Here is a 12,487-nt window from a genome sequence, read left to right as displayed (position 1 = left end):
CTGGACAGACCTCATATATGAGTAGCAAATAAAATAGATTATTAAAAAATAAGACTTGAAAAATATTGAAGAAAATCAGTAAGACCATTCAAAATATAAACAACATATTAGGAACTTGACAGGTGTGGCTCAGTGGGCTGGGTGTCATTCCTCAAACCAAAAGGTTGCAGGTTCGACTCCCTGTTAGGACACATGCCTGGGGTGTAGGCTCTGTCCCTGGTGTGGGTGTGTGAGAGGCAACCAATCGACGTTTTTCTCTCACAACATCAGTGTTTCTCTCCTTTCTTCCTCCCTTTCCCCCTAGCTAAAAATAAATAAATACAATGTTTTTAAAACGCCTTTGAAAAGTTTTTTAAAAATGTATTGGCAAGTGAACTAGAGAAGAAAATATTATTATCTTTTTGAAAGTGGCTGAAAAAATGTATTTCAAATGTTTTTGATACTTTAAAGCAGCAAATACTAAATTCGTATGTTAAAATGATATTAAAACTAATTCCCCATGAAACTTTAGAATGATATCTCCGACTTTATTGCAAATGTCAGGCCGGTGCCTCTCCCAATTCTCTGCCATACCCAATGTACCCAAGTGCAAAGCCAGTCATACTTTTAGGATCAAATGGGATAGTGTGCAAAATTGCTTTGAAAAATATAAAGTATACAAGATATTATTCTTTAATTGTAAGTATTACTTATAGCCTACAAATAAGTAAGTATGTATAGGATATAAATTTTAAAATCTAAGGCTCAATACTGAGAATCACCCGGAAGAGAAAGAACTTGCCCTTTCAGATATTAAAGTACGTTACAAGAGTGCCCTACTGAAAATGTGAATTAACCACGTGCATTTACCGGATTTTCCTTCCCAAACCCACTAAAATAACATTGAAGGTAAAAAGTAAGGTGAACACTAAAGGTATAGACAGAATAAGTATACCAAAGTATACTGACAAAAGCAAATGAAAGACTTCAGTTACTTTTTTGAAGACAGCACATGAAATAGTAACCTAAGGAACTAATGCAGAAATGCTAATAAGAAGTGAGTCATTACGCCTTGGAATATCTGAAAGACTCACCATTTGGAAGTAGAAGGAGGATTCATCGAAGTTTGCGTAAAGCTGGCTGGAACCTGAGGCCCCTCCCAAATCTGCGTCACTCAGTGGAGGTTGAAGAAATTGAATCGGGAAAGCTCTGGACGTGGCACACAACACGGCAGAGGGCTTGGCCTGAAAACAAAGTGATGAAGGGAAAGTCAAACGTCTAGCTCTCTTTTGCTCACCAGTAGCAAAGCATTCACATGCACACAACCTACACCTACACTTCTCAGAAAAGACTGGAACATTCTTTTCTCTAAAAAATATTAAAAGCTCCAGAGAAAAGGAGTATGTCATCGGACATTCTAAATAGTGATTTTCAACCTTTTTCATCTCAGGGCATACATAAATTAATTACTAATATTCTGCTGCACACCAAAAAATATATTTTCTGCCAGTCTGACAAAAAAATAGGTATAGTTTTGATTCATTCACACCATATGGCTATAGTTGTGTTGGCTGTTGTCACTTTCTTATTTGTCTAAGGGAAAAGAGGTCAGTGCCCCTGAATAAATAGTCAGGTATTGAATGTTTTACAATTTTTGCAGTACACAAGTTGAAATGTGCTGTTCCAAAAGGATAAATTATTGCCCTGGACAGTGTGGCTCACTTGGTTGGAGCATTGTTCCATAATGTCAATGCTCCAACCAAGCGTGGGTTCAACTCCTGGTCAGAGCAAATGCCTGGGTTGCAGGTTCAGTCCTGGTCAGGGTGCATACGAGAGGCAACCAATCAATGTTTCTCTCTTGCATCCATGTTTCTCTCCCTCTCTCCTCCTTGGATGAGGATAAAAAAATAACAAAAATAAAATAAAAATAAAGGGATGAATCCTTGCCTATTCACAGTACAGCAAAACTCGCCAGTAGACAGGCTCACTCATATGCAGAAAGCTTCCAACTAGCTTTTTATAGTCTTATATTGAAACCCAAAGATCACCAAATACCTGAGGAAAGACTCCATCAAGAAAGATCTCTGAACTAAACCCACAGATAGAAGAAATAATAGTTGAAAGGAAACAAAATATAGGGAGCAAAACAAAACATAACCCTATAACTAATACCCTCAGAGGGATAAGTAAAGACACTGCTCCTGTGTGTGGGGGCGGGGGGAACAGATTACCACTTAGAAAGCAATAAAAAAAGAATAAGAAAGAACCTTTGGGCAAAAAAATAGTATAGCTGACATTTAAAAATGAAAGAGTTGAAAAAAACTTCTCAGAAAGTAGTACCATAAAAAGCATAAGAGAACAAGAGATGATCAAGGAAGTCCAATATTTGACTCAAGATTATTCTAAAGATTGCCTAAGGGAAGAAGTAATTGAAATTTTCTTGTAACCAAAGGACACAAATCTTTATATAAAAAGATCTTGAAAGTTTTAAAAGAAAAAGATCACGAACAGAGCATTGGTAGTCAGAATAAAAGCAGATTTCTCAGAGAGAAGACAAAATCCAGCCCAGAAGAGCAAAGAAAAGAAGGTACAAGAGGACAGCTGCGTGGAACCAGCTGCCCACATTCAGGCAGGAGGTGAAAGAGTCTCACAGGAGATCTCCAGGAAACATAACCGACATGTCTGAGCACATTGCTCACAATCACATGGCAGAAATGTTAGAGCAGTAAGGGGAAGTGGTATTCAGAAAATTAGTCAATTATAGTAACTTCAATAAAAATGAAGAGATAGGATGTTCAAAAAAGGAGGAATGGTTATAGGGCACTATTCCTCCTATAGTGCCCTATAGGGCACTATAGGGAGGTATAGGTGGTTCCAATACTTCATAGTTCACAGTAACAAACATTTGATATAATAAAAACTGTAATATAGCTATTTGGGGAAGGACACGTGGAGATTGTGGTGGAGAAGGATAGCTAAGTCCTCATTTACCATATGGAAAGTAAGTAGGTAATGCCTTAAGTTAATAAATCACAGAGCAGCATATAAACATGATGTATAAGAACAGCAGAAAATACGAGGAAGCAGAAGGCTTGAAGGTAGATGCCACTGGAGATGGGAATGGGGACGTGAATGCTTCTGTGCACTATAATCCTTTAATATTGGAATTTTAAAGTTGTGTATATGTACAAATTTAATAAAATAATGATAATTTTGAAAAATCAACCTGAATATGAACCTTACTAATTAAAACAGAATAATATACCAAAACAGATAGAGCAGTGAAACAAGTGAAAAAAAAAACCCACAGAGACCAAAAGAATATAAAAGAATATAGTATGTGATCAAGTTATACTGCAAATTACCACAAACTGGGGGGTTTAAAACAACAAGAATGTAGTCTTGCACGTTTCTGGAAGCAGAAGTCTGAAATCAGGTGTTAGCCGGGCTGTGCTCTCTGGGAGGCTCTACGGGAGAAAACTTTCCCTCTCCCAGCTTCCGGTGGCTGCTGGTCTCCCTCCTCTACAGTCTCTGCCTCTGTGTTCGCTTCACTTCCTGCTCCTCTGTGTATGTGTTTAATCTCCCTCTGCCTCTGTCTAAAATGAGGATATTGGCATTTAGGACCCTCCTAGTCAGTCCAGAATAATCTTATGTCAAGATCCTTACCTCAATTCCAACCTATGAAAACTTTACCACATGAGGTAACATTCACAGACTTCAGGAATTAGGACCTATTATCTTTGGGGGTCACATTCAACTCACTACAACCAATGTAGGATGTCAAATCAGTAGGAAAGGGCAATATTACTCCATATATATTACTGGGACAACTATCTATTTGAAAAAGTGTTTGATTCTTAGTCAATGTAAGGATGGTTCAAAATTTAAATATTAAAACCTTACAACATTACCATGTGAAATATAGATAAATGTTTCATAATTTGGGGTCAAGAACATTTCCAGCATGGTACCAGGCATGAAAATCATGCAGATCATAGAAATTTTAAATTTATATAACAAAATTGATCATAAGCAAAATTTGAAAAGGAATAACTGGGTAAGATATGAGGAAGAAAATTTAATATTTTTAGGTTAGGAAATTCATAACTAGAGAGTGAAAATACAAATTTACCAACTGAAAAATAAGGACAGCCCTGGCTGGTGTGGCTCAGCGGATTGAGTGCTGGCCTGAGAACCAATGGGTTGCTGGTTTGATTCCCAGTCAGTACACATGCTTGGGTTGTGGGCCAAGTCCCCAGTGTGGGGTGTGCAAGAGGCAACCATACACTGATGTTCTCTCCCTCTCTTTCTCCCTCCATCCCCACCCCCATCTAAAACTAAATAAAATCTTTTAAAAAAAAGGACAAAACAAGAATAGGCAATTCACACACACAAATACTTCAAAAGTCCAGTGAATACACAAAAATGTTATTTAATCTCTCTTGTAACTAAATATGTACAAATGCACAATGAAAACAATACCTTCATCTGTCAGATGAGTAATGATTAAAAATGTTAACAGCTCGTGGGAAAGATGAGGGAATGAGTACATGTTTGCATAATTCCTTCCCCGACCAAAATTAGAGAAGGAAACTCCTGTGCACAATGGCTGCATCTGTTGGCAACTAATCAATATCAGTACAATGAAATATGAAGCATAAAGATGATGTCCAGTCATGACGAGGTAGCTTAGTTGGTTAGAACATCGTCCCGATACACGAAGGTTGAGGGTTTGATCCCCAGTTGGGGCATACACAAGAATCAACCAATGAATGCATAAATAAGTGGAACCACAAATCAATGTTCTCTCTCTCAAAAAAAATCAATAAATTTTTTAAAAGTTAAAAAGGTCTAAATCTGATACGCATCTCCTCTAATCTCAATTTGGCAAATTGAGTGGGTCCTAACCTGGAAACATGAATCCTTAAAGGCATAGCGGGGAGACTTATGGAAGAAGTATACAGCATTCCACTTGGTGGCTATCTCCCTATCAGAGGCTAGCAAAGAAGACTACTCAGGAAGGGATTGTGATGTTTAAAGTGGGGCATGCTTCTTTTCAACTCTTCTGGTTTCCACGAGGATGGATTTTCCATAAATATTCCCAGCCTCTTGCCCTTTTCTCCTGAAGTAAGAAATCTGACTGATGAGTTTACCATTTACATTTTTGACTGGATAGAGCTAATTCATCAAAAGTCTAAAAATTAGGAAATTTAATCCCTTTTTAAAAAACCTCTTAATCACCACTTGTGGCCTAGTCAGCTTGAGGCAAAAGTCTCCTGTAAATTGCCTTTTATGGAGACTCAAACTTTCCTTTGGGTGGACAATTCCAGATCTGAAGTATTAGAACACCACTGATATCATACCAAACATACCTTCTAACAGCTCTTTCAAGAATAAAGCTGATATTTTTATCACCATCTGCTTCCTTTCTCCAACTACAGCTAAATTGGTTCCAATCTCAGGAGGAAACAAAACAGCAATTAGTATTACACATTGGGCTCCCTAAAACCTACGGTGGCCAGAATGTTTTTTATTTTCTCTGCCAAGAGTCAATTTACGGCTGCAGAGAAAAAGAAACAGCAGGCTGGAAGTGAATCTTGCACAGCCAACTAAAGTAGACTAGTGAGGGATACCTGTTAGCATTGCCTGCCTCCGAAGCCAATGACTAATACATGCTGTGTGAAACTGCTCAGAGAGAGAAAGCATGTGAAAACTGTCACCAAGCAGCCAGCTGAAGAAGAGAGACCACAATAATGTATCCAGTTTCCTATCCCGCCTCTAAGGCAGTTATTTTAATGGCCCCTGGAAGGGGGTTTTCATGCATTTATACCACTGCATGAAAATAAAAAGAGGGGGCCATAATGTGAAAAAGAAAATATATAAACATTTGAAGAACTGCTTCATAAAATATTAAAGAAAAACTACTCTGAATGCTGACATGTAAATTATACCTCCATGTATTTTAAAATAGCTGAAGGAAGCAAAAGATATTTAAAAAGAGGGGAAAATACACATAACTGAAACCACATTAGAAACAACTCAAAGTAGAATAGATATTTCAGAAAACCAAGTTAATAACATGGATGACAAGCCTGCGAAATCATTCAGAATGGAGATTACGTGATAAAGGTGCCTAGATTCAAATAAACTGTACAGATAGAACAAAGATGATAGATTTAGAAGAGAAACAACTGAAATCTAACATAATATTCTTGAGCAGAGAGAGACAAACACATGAAACAGCCAAACATTCAAAGAAATAAAGCTAAAAATTGAAAGGGCTCATTATGTCCCAGGAAAAATTAATAGGGAATGATTAAGACTAAGATATATTATGGAATGTTGCTGAATTTTAAGAATAAATAAAGAGGGCTATTGCCATCTAGACAGAAGCAGCAGGGCCACCTACAAATTAAATAATTCAGTCTGGTCTCAGACATCTCCTCAGTAACAGCAGCATTAGATAATGGATAAAAGTGCATACTGTGTACGGTGCTAAGAGAAAGGGAATATTACATGGAATTTTCCACTGTATGGATGTGATATAATTTATTTAACTAGTCTATCATTGAGGAATATTTAGATTGTTTCCAGAATTTTATTATATCAAACCATGCTACAATGAATAAACATATGTATTATTTGCAAGTATACCTATAAGATAAATTTCTGGAAGTCTAATGGCTGAATCAAAAGAGATATGTATTTTAACTTTTTTCCATTTGCTAAATTGGCCTCCATAGAGATTTCACCATTTTTAAGCCCACCAGTAATGCAAGAAAGTGTTTGTTCACTAGAACTGACCAGCACACTGTATTATTATTAAATTTTCTGATATTTTACCTTATAGATAAAAATTATTTGGGGTAAAGTAATGATTTGTAATTATCCTATTTCATCAGTTGAAGGCACCATCTTTAAAAGGGGCATCATTATTTTATGTATCTCTATATAAGAGCTACAAAGTCAACCATGCTTTTAAATCATAAATTGTCGGATACATAAAAGTTCAGATATCAAAAATGATTTCAGAGATGTGAAACTATGAACAGGTGCTTCTTAGAATCAATCAGATATGGTATTTGAGTAAGACTGAATGCCTAGAAAGGTTTTTTAAGATATGCAGTAATCAGCCCTGGCTGGTGTGGCTCAGTGGATTGAGTGCCAGCCCGGGAACCCCAAAGGGTTGCTGGTTCAATGTCCTAGGGCACATTCCTGGGTTGCAGGCCAGGTCCCCAGTAGGGGTGCACGAGAGGCGACTGGTTGATGTATTAGTGTTTCTGCCCCCTTCTTTCTCCCTCTCTTCCCTCTAAGAATAAATAAATAAAATCTTTCCCCCAAGGGTAAGTGGAACGTTCACCAAAATACACCATAAGCTAGACAGAAAAAAATAAATAAATGTAAATATACTAAAATAATACAGAGTATGTTCTATGACAACAACATCAGTAATTTAGAAATCAATAACAATGCTCTATCAAGGAAATTCCCAAATATTTGGAAATAAAATAAAACATCTAAATAAATAATGGATCAAAGAAATTAGAGAAATTTTAAGATATTTTAAACTAAATGATAATGAAAACACCCAATTTTGTAGGGTGCAACTAAAGCATGCTTAGATGAAAACTTATAGCTTTACAATACCTATATGAAAGGAAAAAGGTATAAAATCAATTATTTATGCTTCTAACTTATGAAGTGAGAAGAGAAAATTAGACCCAAAGTAGAATAAATAAAATAAAAAATAAGTGTAGCAATCAGCGAAATATGAGAAAACAGGCAAAAAGGAGAGAAAATCAACAGTCAAAATTTGGCTTATTTAAAAAAATTAATAAAATGATAAGCTTCCAGCAAGTCTGGCCAAGCCAAAAAGAAAGAAAAATATGAATAAGCAGTATCAGGTGGGAAGAAAGAGAATGGTAAAGGTAGAAAAAGAACTTCACCTTTATTGGAAATGTTTTATTTCTTTATTCTAAAAAAAATACTTGAAAAAATATGACAATGTTAGCCACAGTTAATGTTGCTATTGTAAATATATGTGCTATAGTAATTTAGTCTTTGTTTAAAAATATTAACAATAATGATAATTGCCCTGACTGGGGTGGCTCAGTGGATTGAATGATGCTCTTCAAACCACGGAGTCGCTGGTTCCATTCCCAGTGAGGGCACATGCATGGGTTGTGGACCAGACCCCCAACTGGGGGTGTGTGAGAGGCAACCACACACTGGTGTTTCACTCTCTTTCTCCTTCCCTTCCCCTCTCTCTAAAAATAAATAAACAAAATATTTAAAAAACAAAAATGAAATAATGACAATCATGATAATAATAAATTATATAGAAGGTGACTATCTTTTAATGGTTAATATTGGATCCAAGTTTGAAAAGTTTGACTTCAGAAAAAAGGAAAAACTTAAGGGTTGAATGAAAAACTGACAAAATAGACAAATGCAAGAAGGGAATAAGGATATTATTAAATAACAAAAGCCACTTCCCATGAGGAAATATTTACAGTTACACATATTTAAAAGTCACACAACTCATCTGTTATTGTTAGAGAATATAAAAAGACAAAATTTTAAAGAGCTACAGCAAGCACTAAAAAAGGTAAACTATAAAAATAAATTTTAAATATAAGATGTATCACAAAATAAAATCACAAGTTTGACAGTATAGTAGAACAAAACATTACATTACCTGTTTTAGATCTGATATTTAATATTTTGTCCTAGTCCAGTCATTGGTATAAATACTATTTTATTGTTTTATAATAAATGTTTGTAATAAAAACATGGCTTTCTCAGGCAGTGAAAGACAAATACCATATGATCTCACCTTTAACAGGCACTTAATGAACAAAACAAACAAGCAAGCAAAATATAACCAAAAATACTGAAATTGAGAACAGGCTGACAGTGACCAGAGGGGAGGGAGTTTCAGGGGAAAAGGGGAAGGATTTGCAGGAACAAGTATAAAGGACACATGCACAATAACAAGGCGGGGGTGTGGAAATGGGAGGGAGGTGGGGAGGGCTGTGGGGGTGGGGTGGGCAGGGATGAGGGTAAAAGGCACAAAACTGTACCTGAACAACAATTAAAATTTTTTAAAATGCTGTTAAAAAAAACAAAACAAAAAACATGGCTTTCTAGTTTTCCCATCAGCCTGTTTCCAGCTTTTGCACTTTGGACTGGTTGATCTCTGAGCACTCATTTAACTCTAAAATTTTGATGATTTTTGTAATGAGAACAGTACCCTGTATTCAATTGTTTCAATGACTAGATCTGCATTGATTTTGCACTATTAAATACATACAGAAATTCCAGAGAATATTGGGTATGTGAGGCACAGACAAGATATATAAAAAGATTAAAAATTTTTCAAATAAAAATATGTACATAATATTAGATGATTATTTAGCCAAAAAATGCATAATTAAGTCCTACTAAAGCCTGAGGCACTTGTGGCTACTCCATAAATATTCATGTGAAGATGACTAAAGTAATATCACCTTACAGTACATTGTCTGAATCAGAATCAAATGAGGAAACCAAAAACCAGGGATAAACGTTACCTTCCCAATAACTTATTTCACAGGGACCTATAGTTTATAATAGTTTTTCTGCTCTGTGCATCATCATCATCCATTACATGAAAAATAATCCCACCCCCTCTATTGGCAAACCCACAGTACCGCGGATTGGTTGCCAGGATGGATTTCCCCCCTCCCCCAAACCCGTCGACCCCCACCTTTCTCGAGAGGCAGGCATCTGATCCTGACATCATTTGGGCACCTGCCCAGATGACCGGTGTTTCCACAGCCGGATCCATGCGCGGGGCTGGATTCAAGGCCCCGGCTGCAGTATTTGTGCGCGGAACCCCACCGGAGCTCGTGCACTCCGCTGTTCACCTTAAACCGTACATTTACTTACGTTTTGTTTTTACCCACCACTCTCCACTTAGTTTTTAAAGAAGACATTCCCATTTCAAAATAATGACATAAGAATAAGCACACCAAAAGGAGGTCAGTAGGAAAGCACCTAAAGACTGTGAGCACTGGCCTCTGATGGCAGGCTCTTCACTTGGGGGAAATCACTGAAACCAGCCTCAGGCCGCCACCACGCTCCCCACCCACACAAGAGCGCAGGTGGGCTCTCCTCTCATCCCAGGAGGAGCCCGCCACAGCTCTGCCCGGAGGATCTCGGGTCAAGAGGGAAGGCCACAGGGTCCCGGAGAGACAGTGTGAGTGCTGAGTGCGTGGGGGCGCCTCTACCCTGGGGCGTCGCCATGGAAACCACGGGTTTGGCCGCTGGGCCCTGGCAGCGGCGGAAGATGCTTTCGGTTGGCCTCGGGTTGGCCTCGGGGCGACGTGGGGCTGCGGGGAGGCCAGTGACACTCACCACAACGCCGCAGCCTGGACCGGCTGGTCCGCCGTCGCTGGGGTCGCGCCCTGCCCCGGAGTTCGTCTCAGCACTGGTTCCGCTGCCTCCCTCGAGCTCGGGGCGCTCCGGCAGCCCCTGCCCCTCTACACCCGTGCTCGGAGGTGTCGCCTCCTCGGGGAGGCGGGAGATTTAAACCCAGCAGCCTGGCTCCACGGTGTGGCTGTCCGCATCCACTGCCACCTCACCCTCCGCTAACTCACGGCCGGGTTCTCAGTCCGTCCTTCGCCCTTGGATAAACTCAGGACAGTCTCTGTTCCTCCTTTCCTGAATCCTCTTAGTGAAGCAAAGGGAATGACTGTAAGCTGAGCCCTGGACTCTCCCGAATCCTCGGAAGCTTCTCAGTCCCCGCACGCAGGAAATGCTCACGTGCTATACTTAACTCTTGTTTTAAACGTTTAAATAAGATTAAGTTAAAAATTGTTAATAACTGACCCCCAAGTGAGCATAATTTGTTGCCATATATGAGTCTTCAAAGGCAAAAGGTAAAGTCTGAGCCTAAAAGCCTCAGAAAAAAAATTGGAAATAAGGCAAAAGAAGAACCATATTACAGGTGGAAAATTACTAAATTTCATACTGCTTTATTTTTATTTTTTTTTATGTTTTTAGGATTTTTTATTGTTAGTCTATTACGGTTGTCCAAATTCTTCTCCTTTCCGCCTCCTCCACTCGGCCCACAGTCAGTCCCCACACCTTTCACACATGCTCTGTGGCTAGTCCCTTCCCCTTCTTTCCACCCTTATCCCTCTTCTCTTCTCTGGCTGTCAGTCTGTTTCATGTTTCCAGTGTCTCTGGTTCTATGTTGCTCCTTAGTTTATTTTGTTCATTAGATTCCACTTATAAGTAAGACCATATGGTATTTGTCCCTCACAGACTAGTTTATTTCACTTAGCATAATGCTCTCCAGGACCATCCATACTGTTGCTACAGGTAGGAGCTCCTTCTTTCTTTCTGCTGTGTAGTATTCCATTGTATAAATATACCATCTGTTTTTGATCTACTCATTTCCTAATGGGCACTTAGGTTGCAAGCAACCTAATTGCTTGTGCTGCTATTGGGGTGCATAGGTTCTTTTTAATTGATGTTTCAGGATTCTTAGGGTATATTCCCAGCAGTGGAATCAATGGGTCAAAAGCCAGTTCCATTTTTAGTTTTTCAAGGAAATTTCATACCGTTTTCCACAGTGGCTGCACCAGTCTGCATTTCCACCAACAGTGCACTAGGGTTCCCTTTTCTCCTCATCCTCTCCAACATGTGTTGTTTGTTGATTTATTGATGATGGCCATTCTGACAAATGTGAGGTGAGATCTCATTGTGGGTTTTTTTTTTAAAGATTTTATTTATTTTTTAGAGAGAGGGGTAGGGAAGGAGAAATAGAGGGAGAGAAACATCAGTTTGCGTGGTTGCCTTTTGGGATGCCCCCTACTGGGGGCCTGGCCCGAAACCCAGGCACCATGCCCTGATTGGGAATCGAACCAGTTACCCTTTGGTTTGCAAGCCTGTGCTCAGTCCACTGAGCTACACCAACCAGGGCTCATTGTGGTTTTAATTTGATTCTCTCTGATGGTTAGTGATGTTGAGTATCTTTTCATACATCCGTGGGCTCTCTATATGTCTTCCTTGGAGAAGTATCTATTCAGGTCCTTTGACCACTTTTTAAGTGGATTGTCTTCCTTAATTGATATTGAATGTATGAGTTCTTTATATATTTTTGGAGATCAAACCCTTGTCTGATGTGTCATTGGCAAATATGTTCTCCCATACAGTGAGTTCCCTTTTCATTTTGATGATGGTTTCTTTTGCCATGCAGAAGCCTTTTAATTAGATGTAGTCCCATTTGTTAATTTTTTCATTTATTTCCCTAGCCCTAGGAGATAAAATATTAGCAAAAATATTGCTATGTGGGATATCTAAAATTTTACTGCCTATGTTTTCTCCTCAGATTTTTATGGTATAACAACTTATATTTAAGTCTTTTATTCATTTTGAGTTTATTCTGGTGTACGGTTTAAGTTGGTGGTCTAGTTTCACTTTTTTGCATGTACCAGTCCAGTTCTCCTAACACCATTTA

At 38.5% G+C, this 12,487-nt stretch overlaps 1 protein-coding gene across 2 annotated transcripts in view; it reads right to left on the bottom strand.

Moving 5' to 3' along the window:
* The window catches only part of ICA1L (islet cell autoantigen 1 like), a 53,706-nt gene extending 43,102 nt beyond the window's left edge, over positions 1-10,604 (bottom strand). For both annotated transcript variants that reach the window (XM_037166021.2, XM_053670184.1), the window contains exons 1-2: positions 10,378-10,604; positions 1,074-1,223 (exon numbers count right to left, since the gene is read on the bottom strand). In XM_037166021.2, the coding sequence (XP_037021916.2) occupies positions 1,074-1,099 (26 nt within the window). In that variant the 5' untranslated portion in view covers positions 1,100-1,223; positions 10,378-10,604. The remainder of the gene's footprint in view (positions 1-1,073; positions 1,224-10,377) is intronic.
* Positions 10,605-12,487: the final 1,883 nt, after the last annotated feature.

Source organism: Artibeus jamaicensis, unplaced genomic scaffold (genome assembly GCF_021234435.1).
Source record: "Artibeus jamaicensis isolate MK-2021 breed Jamaican fruit bat unplaced genomic scaffold, CSHL_Jam_final contig_1015, whole genome shotgun sequence".
Classification (NCBI taxonomy): domain Eukaryota; kingdom Metazoa; phylum Chordata; class Mammalia; order Chiroptera; family Phyllostomidae; genus Artibeus; species Artibeus jamaicensis.
Note: the sequence above shows the minus strand (reverse complement) of the source record. Positions and strands in the feature narration are given on the sequence as shown.